The 22008-nt window shown below is 42.3% G+C and overlaps 1 protein-coding gene across 1 annotated transcript in view; it reads right to left on the bottom strand.

Annotated features, from left to right (window-relative positions):
* eif2ak3 (eukaryotic translation initiation factor 2-alpha kinase 3) overlaps window positions 1–22008 on the bottom strand; it is a 29350-nt gene that overhangs the window by 5311 nt on the left and 2031 nt on the right. The window contains exons 2-12 of the mRNA XM_079641238.1: window positions 12818–12947; window positions 5861–6055; window positions 5582–5712; window positions 4688–4943; window positions 4407–4569; window positions 4173–4292; window positions 3830–3952; window positions 3462–3691; window positions 2952–3064; window positions 1114–1236; window positions 508–657 (exon numbers count right to left, since the gene is read on the bottom strand). Of these exons, the coding sequence (XP_079497364.1) occupies window positions 508–657; window positions 1114–1236; window positions 2952–3064; window positions 3462–3691; window positions 3830–3952; window positions 4173–4292; window positions 4407–4569; window positions 4688–4943; window positions 5582–5712; window positions 5861–6055; window positions 12818–12947 (1734 nt within the window). The remainder of the gene's footprint in view (window positions 1–507; window positions 658–1113; window positions 1237–2951; window positions 3065–3461; window positions 3692–3829; window positions 3953–4172; window positions 4293–4406; window positions 4570–4687; window positions 4944–5581; window positions 5713–5860; window positions 6056–12817; window positions 12948–22008) is intronic.

Genomic DNA, 22008 nt, shown 5'->3' with positions numbered 1-22008 from the left:
TATGCATTTTTAATGCAAAACATCTGTTGCCAGGGGATTATACCCAAGTGACGTGAGCCAAGTCGATGTAAAGTCTGTGGTGTAATGCCATTATTATTAGAGATGAGCAGATCGCCTCCAACATCATCCAAAGAAATCCTCCATCCCCCCACCCACCTGGAGTCATAATTTATCCAGTTTAAAGATCCATATTGTGATGAGATATCACACTAAAGTAGACTTTAAGTAATTTAAACAATAATTTTTTCATATATTTCTCACTAAATAAAATGTATTTAGATCTAAAGATTTTAATGAACATATATATCGTTAAGGATTTATTATTTCAACCAGCTGCATCCCATCTGCTATCAATCAGAAATATCATCTGTATGACCAGGTCCTAACTGCAAATGACGGCGTTAATAGCTACGACCACCAGATCACTAATGGCTGACCTCACCTCACCTGTCCATGTTAGCCCCGCTGAACCGTACAGGATAGAAATGTTAAAGAGCGCCGGCTTACCTGGCATCCTTCAGCCACCTTTGGTCCATCTCCTCCTGCCAGCCCTCGGGGGGGCTCTCCTGCCAGGCGTTGAAGTACCGGATAATCCCCGGGTGCTCCAGCTTGGCCAGGGCCTTCACCTCTCGCATCACCTTCTCACGGGCCAGCTCCCTGTGTGACGAAAACTCAGATTCAGGGTTTCATTCACATTTAGGACACTTTATTGTTTAGGAGTTCAACACTTTTAGGATTTGTGTGTGGGAACAATGTAGAATCGTTGCCTCACACTAACTCACTTTAACAGTATTCATTCCAAAAGGCTCGATAAAGATATCAACAAAAACAATGGGAATACAAAAAAAGTGATATGCTTTATGTTCTAGTCAAAAAAGGGCTAAAATGAAAATAAATACAGAGCTGCTGTGGCCAAACACTACATGTTCACGCTTGTCAGTTTAAATATAAATACATGGCTAATATTTATACAGAAGTGTCAGTGCCTCTGTGTGTGGATAAGCAGGTTCCCGCTTACATAACTCAGTGTAAGGGCTTTAAAGAACAGAGAGATGAAGGAAGAGCTAATAGCCTGCAGCGGGGAGGTCTGTGGTAACCGGCGAGAGGCGCTACCTGTTGGGTAGACGGATTCTTTTGATGGCGTAGTTGCAGTCGTCCACTTGGTTGCGGGCTTCAAACACAACGCCGAACCCCCCGCGGCCAAGGCACTGCACCGGCTCAAAATCAGTCAGGTACCTGGGGAGAAGACACTTTGGTTGTTAATGGGCATTGAAGAATCACTCTGATCCAGGTGGAAGAAAGCAGCTGTGTCATCACCTACATTCCTGACAATTCAAAAGACCTGGTCAAATATAATTCACTGCGGTCACGGAGGCTTATTTAGTGGTAACAGGCTATTAAAAGGGAAGGAATTAATACCAGCCAAATCCCTGTAAAGGCTGGCAGGTAACCAACTCAGAGCTCAACAGTTTAACTAATTAAAAAAAATTGCAGTGCTGACAGAAAAACACATGCCCGTCACTATTAAAAACAAAATAACTTAAAAGATTAATAGACTTACAAAGCTTGCAAAAATGGAGGGAAGATGATTCGAGTATTAACCAAACCATTTTTTATTTATTATTATGTATTACATTTTTTTTACTTTTTTTAATAAACATGGTTTGCGATTTTTTTTTATAATTCTTCAACACACAAAAAAAAAAATCTTTGCCATGTTATATTTTCAAACATTCTCAAAACAGAAGAAAAAATATATATAATACAATATAATATATGTAAAAACGTCTGTGGAAAACCATTCATCCTCAGTACTCAGTACAGTTCCTCCTTTTGAAAAGATGGATTGTTTTTTATTTGACAACAGCTAGACGGAGACTACTGAGACATTGGAAGAAAAAGCACCCGTCCACTCAAAGAATGGGCTACAACAATGGCTCTATAGCTGCTGCAGTGTGACTAATGCACTGCTGGGCTTACCCCTGGAGAAGATGAGGGTTCTGTTTTATCAATTCCATTTACTCATATTTTGTACATGCATTTAATGAAGGTTTAACGCATTTTCATGAGCATTGTTGTACTGTAAGCATGTTATATTGAGGTTAGTTGTCTCGGGATGCCGTGGTCTAAAATAAGGTTTGGGGAACTGCTGCTCTACAAACTGTCTCAGCCTCCCTCCTCGGGCTCCTCTGGGGATTGAGGGCTGTCTTATTAGAACATATGTGATTCAGGCCGTGGTTCCTGATCTCTATCTCCAGCCTGACGATCCTGACTCACGGCGGCCTCAGCTGTTGCAACAGCTTCACTTCTATTTTGGGAAACTTCTTTGGCGAGAGACATTTGCATTTATTTCAGCTGCAGGAAAGGGGAGGGTGAGTGTTTGTCATTTTGGGGTGGATCCAATGAAACGATGTGCAGGTGTTGACAACAGCAGGGGGGAAAAAGCAGTTTAATCAGATTCTTTCTTGCGTTTAGGGCGGGGCGGGGGGAGAGCAGAATTTCAGCTAAAGATTGTCAACATGCAAACTCCATCGATCACTCGACAGGAGGTCAGTGACAGCCCATAAATAACGGCTACTGATCATATCTGGGGTGTCCAAAATAACAAACAAAAACTCCGGACAATGTGCTGACAGTGATGTAAAGTGACACCGGCCCTGTGGCAGATGCTGCTGGGTGGGGTCTGCGGGGGCCAAGGTCATTTTCATTTGATGGCAAACAGCTGAGTTATCCAATCATGCTCAACTACAACTCGTATCTCCGATCTCTGCCTGGAAGACCGGTGGTCACCATGGTAACAGTGCCCAGTCTTACCTTGTTAGAGTGAGTAACTTTAAAGCGTGAGGATACAGTATCAGTTCCTCTGCTTTGTCACATTCTCCTGAGTCATGATAGAAACATGTATTTACATGTGGGGTTTCTTTCAGCATCACAGCGTGTTGATGATTTACCTGGACACATATTCGCTGGAACGGGTCTCCATAGCAACTGGCTCTTTGGATTCCACAACATCAAGGTCAAACTTGCAGTCTGTCTGGCACTGCGTCTCCGACTCCTTACGTTGCTTTTCAGGGGCAGAAGCAGGACAGGAAGGACACAATATGTTAACTAGTTGTCTATGAAAGAAACAATAATCTCTCTTTGACTATTTGTGCAAATATTTCCCCATCAGGAAGACATTATCCTTACCGAATAACAATCATGATCACAAATCTTTAATCTTTTATTTTGAGATTCGTTTGAGTCAGAGAAGAAAATCAAATGTATTTGAGTACATTTTTTTATCATCATACTTTTGAAATTCAATTTTCAATTAAAGAAAAGGGTGTTTGTAATACTCCACACTGGTTAAAATGGTTGCTCACTGTGTCTAACATTAACATTACATGACAACCTAAGAACAACCAGCAGCATTCACTGTCTGTATGTGGGTCTCGTGCAGGCTGTGTCTGTGGTCTTACCCTCACATAGGCCACCGGGGCGGGGGGGTGGAAGAATTTTCGGACGATATAAGTGGTGGTGGCGATGCATAAGATGATGGTGCCGAGGATCTCCTTCCACCATGGCAGCAGCAGCACGGGGTCCTTCCTCCTACGACTCTCTCCTCCCGCCCCGTCTTTATTTATAAGGATTATGGCACTGTCACGTTTCCCCCGGTAACGCTTGGTGTAGGGGAAGTAGTAACCGTTATCTACAGAGAGGAAAAGTCAAAATAAGTTGGATTTCCTTCACTCTGTCCCTCTCATCCAATTCACTTTTTTAGGTGCCAATACAGTGTGTCTTTGTGTTTGAGACTTGAATGTGTTCTTTGACAGTATTAGGCTCTTACCATATGGATACTGAAGGATGGACAGGGCTCCGTTGCTATATTCTTCATGGGAGAACTTGTCATTATTCAGACACTTGTCGAATTCATCAGAGCCGACCAGGGCTGGTGTCCGTGATGGGGAATCTGTGTCAAGGACAACATGAATGAGTTCTCAAAAGGTCAGACTAATAATCGCAGGATAGTCATACATGAAGGGAAATGATGAAAACACTACTAATTTATTCAAATGTGTTGAAAGACAAATAATAAGCCAGTGTTTGGGGACTTTTTCAATTTACGTTGCCCATACAAACCCATACAAACTGAATTTAGCCAATACTTATGCAAAAGGAGGTTTACTTACGGATGAGAGGCTTCCACTTGACCGTGGGTAGTGGAATTATGTCCGATCCGATAGCTTTGGAAGGGAACTTTTCACTGATCCTCACTGAGGACTGGAGGTAAAGCTGTCCCTGGTACATTCCTGAGGAAACAAATGCAAAGGAATTTAATTCAATCATAAACAACTGTCACAGAAATAGGAAATATTGCAACCACACATTAGGAATAAGCACAAGCATGCAGTGTATGCATTTACCAAGGTAAACACTGGACTCTTCATCTCCTCTTGCCCTCTTTGTCTCCTCATCCTCGTCGTCATCCATTTCCGACTGGCTGCTGTAGGCGTTGTCGTCAAACAGGGCGATGGGTGTGACTTTACCCCCGCCCACCAGCCAAGCCGAAGCGATGGGTGTGCAGAACTACGGGACACAGGGGATGCCGAGTTGATTAAGCACAACATTTTACTTATTTTGAGCAAATACACCACAAGCCTAGTTTAAATGGCACTGAACCCAGATGAAGAGGTGTTCCTCTCACCTGACGTTCCCAGACCAGCTGTCCGTCAGGCTCCGTGCTGAAGGCCATGACCTTCCAATCAGGAACAGACACTTTGATGACGACGTCCAGAATTTGGTTCTGCTGGTTCTTCGTCTGCTCTCTCTCTTTTGGTTCATCGGTGATGACTCGCTGACTCTCCCTCCAGTCGCCACTAGAAACCTCTCCCTCCAGGAAGTTCATCCCAGACGTCTCAGGGAGGAGCTTCAGCTCGAAGTTTCCAACGCTGAAGTTCCACCTGGGGTAAGCAGTGATAGTACACAACTTAATAAACAAACTAAATAACACCTTCTTAAATATCTATATTTGATACCATTAGTGATTCCATATTGATGCAACATTGAGGGCATGAAATGTTTTATTTAAAGATAAAAAGTGGTGGTATATCAACTTGCTATGAGAAGAGAGAGCAGAAAAAGCAATTGGTACCAGTGAATAATAATAATAATAATAATAATACAAAAAAATGTGTTTAAATATACATTATTGGTATAAATAGTCTACTTTATTTAGTTTAAAACACGACAATGTAAACAAAAATAATATATGAAATTAGCCACCGCCTGCTGAGAGGCAGATGGTAGAAATATTGTCAAAAAAATAAAGTATAATACTTCATGTTCAGATTTCAAATTGGTGTGAAACAGAGGAAACTAGATTGAATAATATCATAAGAACTATCTGGTCAGTGTGTTAAAGCAACAGGAAAAATAACTTCCAGTGGATAAAAGGTTAACTGACTTTATTTAAGACCTTTGACAGGAAGTCAAGGAGGTGCCTGTTGCCCTTTGTGGAGCAGCACACACGATACAGTATCTGCTGTCACATTCCCTGACTGACAGTGACAGGCTGATTGACTGATTGAATAAAACTCACTTCTCCATCCCTGATAGGGGCCTGATGGCTCGCACTGTCTTTTGAGTGCGCTGCAGGAGGAGCACGTCTTCGCTCACCATCTCCTCCTCCCCCCAGCGACTGCAGCCCACCGCAGAGCAGATGTACCGGAGCTGAGGCAAAAAAAACATGAGGGGGTTATTATAATGGGTAAGGACACGTTGTTTACTATAACTCACAATGTTAGTAAGAGTGGGAACATATCTTTAAATAATTTAAAATGCACGTAGCACAAGCTTTAATTAAAGTCATTTCACTGACCTTGCCACTGTATGCCCCCAGGCCATAGGTGGTGAGAGATTTGCCCCCCACCAGGACGGTATCCTCCCCGATCCGGTAAGATGAATCCAGCAGGGACTCCACGCTGAAAGGCACGGCCTCCATACTCTCCCTGTCCCGGTTCCACTGGAACAAGGCACCGTCCAGTGAAGGGATGATCATCTTATTGCCAAACACCTGCAAGGACAAAGAGTTGGTTACTGACGTGTCAAATATGAGTTGATGTTTATGCGCTGGAAAAGAAATTAGCATTGACAGAAGAAATGGTACGGACTTGGCAGATTGACGTTCAACATGCCAAGATTTTTTTAATTTGCATCTTGGTTATACATTTTTTTAAAGAAAGGCATGTGCAGGGTCAAGTGGGTCGAACCATGGACCCTCTTCCCCAGCTAAATCTGGCAGGTTCGTTAGCTTTTGTTTAATTACTTGTTAGCGTTATTGTTATTTTTCAGTTTTCTGCTTAATTGCGACACAATGCTTGTTTGCTTAAAATAAATGATAAAACTATTTAAAGTTTAGCTGAACACAGAAGGAACCAATAAAAAAAGGAGGTTAGCAAAGTGTAATCTTATGACTAACTGTGTTTATTTTTGCAAGTTTACATTGTAATGACAATAAAAAAAACTAATACAATGCATCCCGACTTTTCCATGTATTACTTTGTTCTGATGCAATGTTTTTTAACACACACCAAACCTCCTGGAATATTTAAACAGTTTCAAAAAGTCGTTTTTTTTGTCACAGACAGATAATCGTTAAAAGCCCTTGAAATCTTGTCCACACACAACAGTGTCCGACACACATCAGCCCACAACGCAGCAGCTTTAGCCTCCTTTAGACCATTACACATCTAAGAGCCTAAGTAATTAACCTGGGTATTTAAAAAAACCTTGGTGTGTGTGTGTGTGTGTGTGTGTTTCTGTATGTACTATCAGTCGCTCACGGCAGGGGGGCAGCGAGGATGACATCATTGCAAAAAGCTGAGCCTAATCCCGATTCAACCTTCACAGCTTTAGTTCATCTGCTAACAACAATTACAGACTGTCAGAGATCAAGTTGTGACTCATTGTTCTCAACAAGATGCTCAGTGACCTAAAAGTGGAATTTGATATATAAGTGAATCCTTGTTGGCTTTACACGATAGTTTATTTGGTAACTAGGTGAACACTATCAGGTTTTCTTTTCTATTGTCTTCTACTCATTTGATTGTTCAGAATATTGTTAAGAATATTCATTGCTTCTTAAAAAAGGCTGAACTTGCATTTTTCTTCTATTATTGTATCATTATAACAGAGGCTTTGAATATTATATAAAAAATTACAGCATTTATCCGAAATATTTATGGGACAATATTATATATTTTTTAAGTAGTTATGACCAATCCATTGCATTGTTAATACTTTCAAAAGATGCTGATGGTGTCAAAGCAGCGACCTGTAAAGCACCTTGTTTCAGACATCCTATCAGAGCCTGAAAGTGTAGTTGCTTTGTGGTGAATTAAAAAATGCTAGGAAGGGGAAATGTGGCAGAATGATTTATTAGGAGAGCAGAGCCAAGAGCAGAGGTGATGTCATCGTTTGAGAGGGGAGGGGGGTGGTGGTTTGGAGACAAGAGGAGGATAAATTTAGCAAGTGAAAGGAGGAGGGGTTGACGGGCTGACCATCACATCACACCATGCTGGTCGGCTGTGGGGGAGCAAAGAGGTTCACAGCAGAGGGGAACTTCTCAAAGCTGTGGGTGAGTCATCCTGCTTCTGATGCCTTAATCCATGACTCTGATCCAGCACCAGTTACCCAGCATCCCTTCTGTCAGCTGCTCCTTTAACCATCCACACCACGTCCCCAGCAGACATATGTACCGTCAATGTTCAATTCCACTGATTTCTGCACGGACTGACGGACGTGATGCCCTTCGAAATCTCTAGATCAGCAGATAGTGTAACTAAGAAAAAACATCATTTCTCAAAAGCGAATTAGATTTAGTAAAGTAGATCACACCGTCACATATTTGAAGCCAGTCAGGCCTATTTGGTTAATTTGTAATATTGTCTTTGTTATGACTAAGTTAAGAGGGCCTTGAAATCTATGAGAACTCTTTGCAGTGTAATACGAGTCTATTGAGCTGTGGCATGTGGTATTTAAGAGCTGTCAAAATATCTGAAATTGCTTTGACATATAGTGACAGCTCTTGAATCAGAGTAACCGCCGGTCTTTATGAATGTCATCAAAGAAGGCACTTAAGGTAAGCGATTGAAAGTGGTCAAGTAAAGATAAGACAGTGATGACTTCTTCAGTTAAATATTGTGATGCCAATTATTTTCCACCTGCCCCAATATGTTATTTACCAATTCAAATAAAACAAATAGAAACCCCCCTAGCCATTACATACAGTTCATTCAAATGTAAATCTATAAGTATGTTATTTTAAATGCGTGGCTTCATAGCATCACAGAAAAATCTAGGTTTCAGCTAAATTACTTATTTTTGTAAACCCTTTCTTGCTCATATGTAAACAACCCCATCAAAGCATATGAAGGTATCCTTTGATGAGCTGTGAATGAAATTATAATCAACGTCCCACCCCTCTATCTCTTTGTCTCATTTGTTTCATCAAATGTGTGTTTACCCTGGTTCTTGTTTTGTTTTTAAAGGGTTTGTGTACAGTAGGTGTCATACTTTTGGTAGATCTTGAAAAGCACAATAATGTTTTTTAAAGAAAACCGGCTTACATTTTTGAGAACAATATAACATTCTAAAGAGTTTATCACTTAAAATAATATTCTAAATTATTAATTAAACTGACTGCTGAGCAAAACCAGTTTTTTCCTTTTTCTTTGAATTGCCAATGTCTATTCCTTTTTTAGGAGCTTCAGTCAAGTCTTACCCTCTTTCCTTTTTTCAATGTGTGGATCCATGCCCCTTTTTACGAAGAGATCAACTATCAAACTGAGAACAGAGTCATATTTGTATCCATGTAGGGAGCATACAGGGTGTGTTTTCATTGTGTAAGGTCAGGCTCCTGTTTAACATGTGTGATTTTACACTTCGCAGCAACTAATACTATAAGTGCATTGTGCTATGAGGATTATTGGTTTATCTATATTTAATAGTATACAGTTTAATGGAGGCTCATTTAAGTGTGCTGGAGAGCTTAATGAGCATTTGATATTAGTTATTTTGTGGTTGTATCTAACATTTGGGAATTGTGGGGGTGTAGGGTCAGAGAGTGGTCTGGCGGCGGTGTGTCTGTGTGTGTGTGTTGTTGCGGACGCCCCAGCGATCCTGTCAAACAGTGTCATCTATCACCCGCCGCAAATGTGGCTCTGTTGGCCCACAAGGCTACTGCTTAGGGCTGCTCAATTAATCGTATTTTAATCGCGATTACGATGGCTTGCAACGATTACGAAAACAACGTAATCGAAATAAAACGATTATTCTTTTATTATTACTTTTTTTTTTTTTTTTTTTTTTTAAATAATAATTTTTTTTTGGGGGGGGGTTTCAGTTGAATTATACTTAAAGTTCAGGGTAATCAACTGTTAACATACTGTTCACATTTTTTTCTCTCCAATAAATGGATGTTTTCAAAGTCAATGAATAATCGCATTTAATAATCGCAATTACAATTATTGACCCAAATAATCGAGATTATGATTTTTGCCATAATCGAGCAGCCCTACTATTGCTCTACTTTTAGGCGGCAGACAAAGTGAGAGCAGGAGACAGAAACAGAGATGGTGATGCTGGTGGTTGGAGAATAACAGAAAAAACACAAAAAAGCACTATAAAAATAAAATCAGAAAAGCCGGAATAACAGTTCGACTTTGTGCCAAAAATATCACCCGCCTGACATTTTTAATTTCCTTTATCAGCGCTGGAAGAATTATTGCTTGTCACATTATTCACAGCCCGGCTATTGATCGTAAGTCATTGTGTCTTGATCAATGGAATTCTCTCATCGTTCATTCATTCACACGGCATGCCAGCAGAGGTAAGCATGTGTGTGTATTGTCTGCTGTGTGATGACATCATCTCTGGTCTGAGGCATTACCTCACCTCCCCTAATCACCCTGCCTCCCCCCTTCTTTCTTCATCCCTCCAACCCCCCCCACCCAACCTACCCCACCCGCCGGCATGACTCACTCCACGTTGGCACAGACTCCCCGCACTTTAACCCCCAGAGCGGATCCTTGCTTTTTGTAGTGATGGCTTTTTTTTCTGCAGACAATGCTGTTTGTGGATCTGCTGTCCCTCATTTCTCAAAAAGAAAAAAAAGACAACACACTAACACACTTGGAAGGATGCAGCAGGTGACTGGCTGTTTCCTCCCCGGCGCGTCGAGGCCAGCCAATGGCACGCCGTCAGAGCCCCCCTAGCCTCTAATCACCGAGCAGACTGGTGTCTCAGGGACCCGGCGTGCACCAATGAAACAGTTGCCAGGCGCTGAGGAGGCGTGGGAGGGGGAGTAGTAGCTAGTGGCGGTCACCCCCCTCCCTCCCTCCCCGCCACCATCACACATTTACACCAGACGTGCATTCCAGGATACGGAGGGCAGAGCTAAATTGAAACTTATATAAAGTAAATGAGCATAGAAATCACACACAAACAAACACACACAGTCTGGGGATCATAACAAGTGACGTCACGGCGAGTCACCGGGTTCAGAGCTGACAGGCATCTCTCCTCGTTTCGCTCCGTCAACCAAATGAAAGCTAACAGGTGAAAATAGAAGAAGTCCAACACACACACACACACACACACACACACACTGAAACACACACATAATGGCACACACACACAGTCAGCATCTTCTGTCACAACACGAGCACACTGGAGGATGACAGGCGGATGTTACATGTGTGTCTGGTGATGAACATGTTGACACTCTTGTGAAGTCTGACACTGAGCACACATGTAAAGGAGAGGAAAACACAGTAATGCCCTCAGAGACTATATAAAGATGCTGACTTTTTTAAGACAAACATTTGCAGTGAGAAACTATGAGAAGATGTACTCATTTACTTTTGAAACTGTATCGTTTTTGCTATTTAGAAAACATACTTACGACTTTGTTCAGTGGTGTCATAATTGTAGCTTTAACTTTTAATTCAATCAGAAAGGTTTGTTTTTACTGATATTTTTTTCTTTCTACATTTCTGCTTGCTATCATAAGAGAAAAATCTGCATGTGTCCATGTTCTTTTGATTTGTCATCATCACATTTTTTATTGAGAATATAAATGAAAACTGAAAAAATACACTTTGAATCTCTTTGAAGTCACTTTTTTCAGGAAAGTAAGAAAAACAGCCTTATATTTTACTCAGTGATCAAAAGTTGATTGCAGACTTTAATCAGACTACAGAGAATTGTGTTATCTTTCTACTGACAGCATGAGAACCTCTAAATTCAAGGTCAAATGTACATTTCAATACATCATGGAGAAGCTATACTTGCTGTCAGAGTTCCTGCTCTATTCACTTCCAGTGCTTCAAGGCACCTTACGGGGTTCTCCCCAGCATAACCTCTGAGGAGTCTAGGAAAAAAAAAGTTAATGAATTCCTTAAACATAACCCTTCTCACCCATCTGGAATCATGAAGCAAGATTTGTTTTTATTCTATCCCACATGGCAGCAGCTGATGTCAGTGATTCCTTCCTTCTAATTGCAGGTTTGCTGAATAGGGAGCGTAGCTGCTGTAGTGTAGAGCAGGGCTGAAAACACATGTGCAGGCTGAATGGCACACACTTGAGAACCCATTCGCCCACTTATATGGGAGATTCTAAACACTTAATGGAGATTGTTCTACAGTGAGTAACCCTGAAGTGACTATATTTAGATTGCCTTGGATCAGATGAAAGAGCTTATTTTGTTCTTTTATTATAAACACATGTATAATGCTACTTTCTAAAATCAAGCGCTCTTTTTTTTATTATTGAATTTCTACATCCCAGGATCTGTCAACCAAACAGTCTGCTGTCTGTGTTACCCAGCACCAATTGAATGAAAAAATCAATCTACATCTGTGGGAAACAATTTATTCGAACCAGTCTTCATTTTGGGGAAAACCCACCTGTCAAAAGGTATTAAGCTTCATGGACTGGCTAAGATATGTTTTCTATTGTTGTAACGCACTAATAAAGCAGAAACGTATTTAACTGACAGAGCCAGAGAGTCCATTACACTCCAACACGCCTCACCAGCACAGCGGACCAACAATAAACTGATCTCAGCAGCCTCCCAGACCCTTGTTAGTATCAGAGGCTTTCTCCCTGAGGCAGAACTCTCACACAGTCCACATCAAAGTACAGCAGAGGCACGTCTCTCGTATGCATCTCAGAGAGCAGTGCTCTGGGCGCCTTCAGCATGTCGGTGTGGGCGGTTTAAGCTTCTGTATACATGTACAGACGAGGGGCTTGCTGTGCATGTGTGTGTGTAAACCAATACAGTCAACAAAGAGGCTTATCCTCCAGGCGGAACAACCACGCTCAGATTCATGTGGGGGTGTGCAGTATGTCTGCCATGTGTCTAAATGAAACGAATGTAAGCAACAGCAACCCTTGGTTGACTTTTCAAAGTGCACCGAGTTCAATTGTTGGTCCTACTGTGTACAGAAAGACAGCCAGGGGGGACAGGGTTTGTTTTGAGGCAGACTCAGATGAGACCGCATCCTTAACCTCACGGTCGAATGTCAAGACTCTGGAAATGGTCTTTTTCATCTAGTGGTGCTGGGTCTTAATCAGCTGAACCATGTCTGTTTGACCCGCGCAACGGACTGTGGTTGACTCAGTCATTTATATTAAAGTGAAATGGATTTGTATTCATACAGTAGGAGGACTGCACAACTTTATTTTAAGTATTAATCTTGTGATCGTTGCTGCTGGACACAAAAGGACAACTTGCAAAAGTTTGCACGTACAATGACTTAAAGTTTGATCTACCTCAGGTTTGCTGATGCTGGATGATAGAAGGCACCCTGAGGCGACATCTAGGTCCCACTGCTTCCTGCCCTGGTTGTGAGGATCCAGAGCAGAGATCCGCCCGTCCAGGGTACTGATGATGACCAGAGACCTGAGGACACAACACAAATACTTCAGCACACTCTCCAGAAAGAGTTTGTTTACCATTATTGCAGCTTTACATACTGGAATAAAATACATCCTTGTCAGCTCTGGGCACCAATGATATATTTAATTTGTTTAAAGACCGGACTGTAAAGGGGGATGAATAGCTAAGTGGTGCTGCAGATGTTGTCTTTCTCTCTCTATTCCTCAACCTTGTTTCAATTCAGGGTGACCTTCAACTGGAGCCAACAGCACACCTGTGCCATGACAGCCCCCATCCTGTCAGCCAGTGTGGGGGGCATGTTGATTAAGGAACGGACCAGACCGGAGGATTATCCAACGGGACAAGGCACACGGAGAAACTTATTACCATAACGACAGAGATTGTTGTTAGTTAACCACAGAAGAATCCATCCAAAAAACACCCCCGTTCATTAATGCTGTAATTTGCACCGGGTACTATAACTGAACTGTTGGATGGAGAGACATAGGTAACAACGACCTTGATATCTGAGTTTAGGAAAATAGAAATAGATAAACTCAATTTATAAATCATACTCAGTCAATCGCAGCACATCTTACTATTTGTAATGTTATCTTGCAGGGTCTAAAAACTGATTAAGTTCAACACAGAAAGCGCACTTAAACCACTGGGACTGATTTAAAAAAACTATCTAAACAATTCAATAGAAAGATGATGAAAGTGGATTTTATTTGTTTTTACAAGTATTACAAATTCTATGCTTTTCTTTTTTTCTTTTCTTCTAATCCCTTCTTTTCCGGGGTTTGTGCTCCTCGGGTAGAAGAAGAGCAAACTAACGCTGCTCTGAACAGATGGTAGCAGCAAGTGTTAAGAGTCCACAGGGGGATTTGACATGGATACTTTTCCCATGCTTCAAATCGTTACTACAACGTAAAAATTAGGCTCATTTACATGTAAAACCTCATAAATAATTGATGTGTAAACAAAGCCTGTCTTTCTATTCAGAGTCCATGGAATCATTCTGTGACATTTCCGATTATTCTAGGCTTTCTTCTTGGCTTGTGCTAACACTGGCAGAAAATAAGTGTTGACAAATATTGGCTTGAGTGCCCAAGATGACAGCTCAGAGAAAAACCATATCAGCGCTGAAAACAACTGAGCGATGGATAATTTCCCTTTCACAGTTTACGCACAACACAAATAAAACCTGGTCGGATATAAGGGAAAATGTTTGGCCACCACTGGCAAATCACATTAAGTCCTCCATATGTTATGTCAAAATAATATTTAATTCAGAGGAATTGTTGGCAGAGACACAGTGGGGAGCTAAAAATAACAGGCAGGGAGTGAACGTGTTTTTCTTTGAGATGATGAATGGGCTGCAGATTTCTGAGAGCACCAGTGCGCTTTACTTCTGAGGAAATTTAAATTATTATGGTGAGGAATTTTTACATGTTACCCCCCAACCACATTAATTATGTAGCTCTACAAAAACATTTACTTACTAAAGGGTTTTTTCTCCTTGATTAGTAAAGTACAAATGCTCCAAATGAGTTTTTTATTTGCCCACACAGCAAGATTTCTTAGCAGTTCTTCCTTTCGTCTAGTATCTCCAGGCTAAAACAGTCTGAGGGGAAGGGATAGAGACATCCAGCCCCACCCTTCGCCTTACTCTTAGGGTTCTGCCGCATTGCTTGTCAATCATGAGTTGAGGCCACCTCCTGACTATTGATTTGTATCTGTCTAGTGATGCTGTCAATGGGGCTTCACACACACACACACACACACACACACACACACACACACACACACACACACACACACACACACACACACACACACACACACACACACACACACACACACACACACACACACACACACACACACACACACACACACACACACACACACACACACACACACACACACACACACACACACACACACACACACACACACACACACACACACACACACACACACCCCTCTGTTGGCCACAGGGGCATATGGGGGTTTTAGCTGCCTCCCGTGAGGGCAACTAGACAACAGTTGCCAAGGGAAGAGACACTGTTACACTTGTTAATTCTCACAACTGATAAAAGTGGGGGAAAAAATAAAACATGGACATCATCCATCATCTTTTTTTACGGGCACTGTGAGAGTTGTCAAACAAGCCGAGTGTATTTGCCCCCCGTGTGTTATCCATCACTTGGATTGAGCAGGTGAATTGCTACTGACTAGCTATAATCCCTTATTGATCTCACATATCGAACACTCTTCACTCATGACGGGGAAGGAGCGTGCTCAAGGATGTAAAAGAATTAAGAGAACTCACAAATTGATTGTTTCAGAGGTGGCAAATCAATTTTAGTAAGGGTTATTTTATGTTACAGGGAGTTACATGTGCTGTTCTGGACCAGCAAGTTGTTAATTCCCCTCACTGATCTGAGAGTTTACATAAAAATGCAAATAGCAACTCTTAACAGTAATGAGCCATGTGTCTTTCAGTCCTATCAAAGCCAAGATTATCTCCCCAAATCTGCTCTTAGCAATACCAGCCTTGCCGATAGCAGTGAAGTGTAGAGCACTAAGAAAAACATTGTTTTTCCTGTCAGCCACCAATGAAAACAGAGCACTAAAGCCCGCTCTCACCCTCTCCATTGGATGACAAACCCTGCCAAAATTATTAGGCTGATTGGTTGTTGCTAAGCAGTCAGCTCTCTGAGAGGGTGGAAGCTTTGGCGGCCTTTCGCTGGGCTGGCCCCGCCCCCTGTAAGTCATGCTGTGAATGTAAAAAACGGGGAAGAAGTCACTGAGAGCATCGAGTTCAACTTCACGGAATAAAAGAGATAGAAGAATTTCATTCTGAGAACAGAGATCAAAGGCTTTTGTGGACTCTTTGTACTCCAGATAAAGGATAAGATGGCGTGGAGAGTGGGTTTGGGATGGGGGGGGGCACTTAACTCTACAACTTAGGTATCATGACAGTAATGGAGAAAACGAAAAGTGGAGGAGGGGAATAGCTATTAAAAAATAGTACTAAAGCAAACAATAAAAACGACTCAAACAAAACAAACAGCCCATTTAGAACTCGAGGCAATTTCTTTTCCACGTCTGAGCCCCGAGACGCCGTCGCTCTGCTCGCCACCAAAGGGATAACATGTAGCCTGTGGGGCTGCTGCAGACTGTGACAGACACAGGCTGAGAGACGCTGGAGAAGACGTGGGAATGGGGAGAAAGATGGAGAATAGTGAGGCTACCGACAGGCGGAGGGTTGTTAGTGTCCTTGTCTGTAATGCTGTCAAAATATCATAATAGTACTTGTTCAATCACAGAGCGTATGGTGGAGCAGGGAGCCAATTAGCCTCGCTCTCACCAGACTCCGCTCCTCAGAGACACTGCCTCAGTCTGCTGATCACACCGGCAGAACCGAGCTGCTGGTAAACAGAGCCCATTGAAAGAAGCAACCAGGATGTTTACACAGGCCAAGTCTCCAAGGAGAGGGAGCCGTGGAGCCGGACCAATCGCAACAACCTTTCACTTCCTGGCAGCCAATGGAAGCACTGTTTTTCTCCTCGCTCAGCCAATGGGAGGGAAGCTGTGAGAAACTCTGAGCCAATAGCAGGGCAAAAGTGTCTGTAACCATGCAACAGCGAGTAGCCTGGATGCACGCTGGAGTGTGGAGTTGTGCTGCCGCGCAGACACCGAGAGGCAGAACAAAAATACGAGAGCATGGGGAGCACGTGGGGAGAAAGTTATGGATGCAGCTCTGAGCCGGCCGCACCCAGCACCACCAGCTGCAGCAGCAGGATGAGATAGAGTCAAGTGCATTCCTTCAGCACATTCTTACAGATAACGTGTCTTATTGAGAGTCTGAATAACTCAGAAAACAATCGCAAACTGGTCACACTGAGAACAAATGAAGCCTTACAGCAAATATGTTTTATAATCTTTCAGGTAAAAGGTTTTAAGTGTGGTAATCCCATAATTCAATGCAAGATAAACTGTATGACCTGCAGGCAGTTTGCACAGCACAGCATGGAACCAGAACAAGGTCTTTTTCTTTGGCAAACATGAATATGCTGCGATCAGTGCATAACGATGTCTAATGTAAATGAACACTTACTTTTATTAAATGTCTGAGTTCGTAAGAAAACAAACTCCCCCCAGTAAAGATGACATAACATCTGCACTTTGACACACGCTGACGAGACTTAAAGGTTTATATTAATGTCCTCTGAAGCTGTTAAGTGGTCATTGTTTTGAGTCTTTGTCACAGCAGCTGGAGTCTGACTAATGAGGACTTGAGTGACAGGTCTGAGATGTGCAGTGTGCTTTAAAATGGACCTTTACATCCAGCAGGGTCACTGCAGCAGAGAGCAAAGGGTGTGGTTTTAGAAACACTTCTACAGGCATAAAAAACACACACACTTAGAAAGCGTTGCTATCACCCTCTCTCTCTCTCTCTCTCTCTCTCTCTCTCTTTCCTCCTGTATAAGTGCGGTCTCCTCTCCAACGCGTATCATCTCACACGTGGTAAAATCCAAACTCTATGGCGCCACGCTCCCGACGGCTGATTGGCTGGGCTGCAGCTCTGATTCGACGATCTGATTCGTTGTTGCTAAGCAGTGAGGAGCCAGCGAGATTGAAAACAAGACAGCATGGTCCTGCTGACTACCAGCTAACTCCTTGTTTTCATCCTCCCCTCCTTCTCTCTCCCACTGAATATCCCACCTTTCTGCCTCGGCCCCACCCATACTGCAGTGCTGCAGGATGGGTCCTGCCGACTTACTGAAATAGCCACGGACTGACCTAATAAACTCATTCCTTCTGATAACCAAATCTAGTATTGTGTAGCAATCATATTTTTGCCGAATTGTGTTTTTTTGTTATCAACCTGCAGACATCCTATAACATCCTATAAACTAGATAGTGTTCATCAAGTGCAGTGATAGTCAGAAAGTCAAGGACAACAACATAAGACAGCTGTGGATTTGGAGAACATTTCACCTTATAATAGAAAGAAGTTAGATCAAAACTCATTTAAATCAGCAGACATGACTAAAAAAGGGTTCCAAAGAATTGAGGATAACACAGGTCAAAGGGAATGATATAAGCTTAGGTGAAGCGGCACAGAGTTTAGCAGCTTGAGTTAAACATTCACACCTCTCCAATTTGAAACTACTGCTGCACCGGACTGAGCATAACGTGCTCAGTTCAAACTTCCCAGAGGGAGTTCAATCATCTTCAACTTGACCTGTTATTTTGGGGACAGTTTCTATTTATAAAACCCACAACATCTCCCTGGTTACAGCAAGTGGACTACTGAAACAAAGTAGGAGAAGCAAAAAAAAACAACAAGGAAATGAACTCTCCCCTCACAAAAAAAAGAAGAAGTTCCTCCTCCTCCTCCTCCTCCTCCTCCTCCTCCTCCTAACTATAGCCAGACCCATGTGGCCGACTCAAATTCTGAGCACTAGCCCGTCTCTCCGACGCAATTGGCCAACAAGTCGCCTGGCTCGGCGGATTGGCTGTTGCTAAGCAGTAGGCTGGTGGGAGCCAGCCGGCAAGCACGGCGGCCCAGAAGAGCTGTTGCCGCTACAAGGCCCTGAGGGGGGGAAAGGGTGGGGGGGTACAGAGGGCGGGGGGGTGGGTGTAGCAAGTTCAAACAAAGCTGCTGTCCTCTCTCTTCTCACCTCCAAGTGCTCCCGAAGGTGCTGCAGGCCCCACAGGAGCGCTCGCTGGTGGAGGCTTCAAACCTGGCAGTGCCTTCACATGCATGATTCACACACACATGCATGCATGATTCTCTCACACACACACACACACACACACACACACACACACACACACACACACACACACACACACACACACACACACACACACACACACACACACACACACACACACACACACACACACACACACACACACACACACACACACACACACACACACACACACACACACACACACACACACACACACACACACACACACACACACACACACACACACACACACACACACACACACACACACACACACACACACACACACACACACACACACACACACACACACACACACACACACACACACACACACACACACACACACACACACACACACACACACAATGTCTCCAGAGCAGAGTTTCTAACGTATAGATGGCAGCATTAAAAGAGAGGTGACAGCCATCAGCTGGCACAACGGCAGCTTCCGTCACAAACTGAAGGCCGGATCAAAGCGAGCGTCTAGAATATTTATAGATTACAGGATACAGGGGCGGAGGAGCGAGCGGGGATGAAATAAAAACAACTGCATCTGACAGAAACTTAGAAATATTGACATCTGAGCAAAGAGTTTTCAAACTGAAATGTTTTTAAGTGTGAGTTTGAAGCGCTCCACTCAAAAATGTAATTTGGAGGGAAAAAAGATAGTGCCTTTACACGTCTATTCTCCTCAAAACACAAAGAGAAACAGACTGTGAGAGGTGTAATATTGTCAACAAAGCACTAAAGGGATCCTTCCCAGGTGGCGAAAGATCATTGGTTTGGATTTCGTGTCATTAAAAAGGTCATGGTCCTTTTTTTGTTTAAATAATGACTCTGTAAAGTTGACCAAGGGTGTGTTAAGATTATTATCACCACAGGATCTGGTGTGTTTGACTTGGAAAACAGCAGCAGCCTCGTGTAAAGCCTTGAAAGGTCACAGAAGTAAGTTTTCAAAAGGCAGCCAATTAATGCTGGACAGAGTGGACAGTGTGGACACAGTGTGGACACAGAGTGGACACAGTGTGGACACAGAGTGGACTGCTTTTTTTTTTATATCTGTTGTAATTTATTGTCTTTCATTGTGATTGTAGTAATGTGTTTTTATTACATTTGGCTCGACCAAAAATCGCTTTAAAATGTGCTTTATAAATAAAGCTTGGTTTGATTTGAGTGGAATACTCCCAAAAAGTGTTAATGTTACCGTTTCACACTTTGTTAACCTCTTTTTTTTTTATGTGCATGTAACAAGATCTCAATTATTATCAACACAAGAAGCCATTCTGTGTTTCTTTACAGTACCGACATACAACAGAAGTGATACTTTAACAAAAACAACTTCTCAAGATGAATTGATTCTTGAAAGAAATGTTTTAAATATGTTTTATGGCATTTATGAAGCCTTTTTGTCGTTAAAATTGGCCGATTTCAAGAGAAATACACGGAAATCATGTCTCATTTTTCGTGACATTTCTGAAGTTCAATGACAATTCTCCTGGCAGATGGGTGGAAACAGAGCATGCAGCGGAGTATATACTCAAGGGGTGACATTAAAAAGCGATGTGTACGTGTGAAGGTAGGGAGGAGAGAGAAGGAAAGAGACCAAGAATGAATGCAAGGCAGAGACAGACGTCAACAAAGACATAGAGACAGGTGTGACAGTAAGTCTATGGAAACAGAAAACCTCCCACAAGTTCATTATTATATAATTACGGTTATTACTAAATTATGAGTTTATCATTATCCAAGCACAATCTGTCATCTTTAACACATTTGTTGTTGTTTCACAGACAGATTGTTTAATGAATAATTCACCTGCTCAGTCTTGATGTATCTGCCGTGTAAGCTGCATTGTTTATTCTTTATCTTATTGTCTCCTACACATCAGTGTTGTTGTTTGTTATTGTGCTTGTGTGTTGATGATCAATAGCCTTTGTGGCATCATTTAGAAAACTGGCAGAAAAAAAACATTGTTCAATATTATTATTATTATTATTATTATTATTATTTAGCTAGTTACACAAATCGAAAATTAGCTTTTATAAGCAAAATGATGTCTCTAAAATTCGGAATGTAATACAGACCAAAACAAAAAACAGACCTTAAAATATGTCCTGAAACATAAAAACAGGGATCAAGAAAAGGAATCAATATAAGAAAGCCAATAAGTGGTTGTGATGAAACTGTGATTTGTGGAGAAAGATCATGAGACAGAAAGGGAAAAGGTGAACTGGAAGGGAGACGCAGCGGCAGAAAGCAACAGAAGTGACAGACAGTTGTGTTTACGGCATGGTACAGGCGCAGGGTGTGACCAGCAGCAGGAGGAATGCTCAGGAGAGTCCTGCAGCAGCAGAGGTGCCCGGCCAGGGAATAGCCAGCTAACTGCCCTGCTAATTACTGTCGATTTCCTCTCCATACTGTATGCATGACAGGCTGGAGTCTGATCCTCCAGGAAGTCCTTCACCATGGTGGCCCTCACACCAGTTATTCTGCCATCACTTATTTACTGATAAGTTTGTGTACTTGGTGGTGCACTGGGTTTAAAAAGCAAGCCACTTATTGCTTGTGGGGCATTCAAAGATTGTATTATTGTAAATATTATGTGAAACAGCTTATTTAAAAAAAAATCTGTTTTACACACACTTCCAAAAAAACACATTTACGTCTAAGAAATACACCTATTTCTTCTGACATGAGCTTCATGGAGCTTCATGGGGCTGACTGCACAGTGTGCTCAGTCCCTCCACGTTGTGAGAAAGCTGGGTTTGTGTGGCATCCCAAATTACAAGAAGTAATACCTGAAGCCCTGGGGGTTGTCAGAAAGCTTTTCAGTGAGCATTGACAATAAACAAAGTGACAGCAAAGAGGAACAATGCTGCATTTCAGTACAGCAACAGCACGTTGGTGGGAAGGTAAGACATGGTGACAACAAACTTCAAATGGTTTGATTCCATCCATGTTTTCATTTTTCGAACTGACTGTGGTCCAACTTTTTCTTGAAAAGCAGACATCATATATAATACTACACAAAGAATAATTGAGTGAATGACCTGAGATGTGCTTCAAAAAGAAACATCGCTGGAATAAAAATGATTCCAGAGGCTGTATCACAGAAAAATATCCTCACAAGAAGAATAACATGACGGAGAGAACGGACATCATGAAGATCACACTGCGCCAAACATCTGAGGTGGGCGTCAAACCTGCTGTTTACCGAGGAAGACAACATCAATGCCCTGCCCACTGCACCAAGAACTGCCTCTCACTTTGGACAGCAGGTCTAACCGGGTTCAGAAAACCTGTGC

The sequence above is a fragment of the Notothenia rossii genome (genome assembly GCF_949606895.1).
Source record: "Notothenia rossii genome assembly, chromosome: 7".
Lineage (NCBI taxonomy): Eukaryota > Metazoa > Chordata > Actinopteri > Perciformes > Nototheniidae > Notothenia > Notothenia rossii.
The sequence above is the reverse complement of the archived record's forward strand: the minus strand, read 5'-3'. Positions and strand labels throughout refer to the sequence as shown.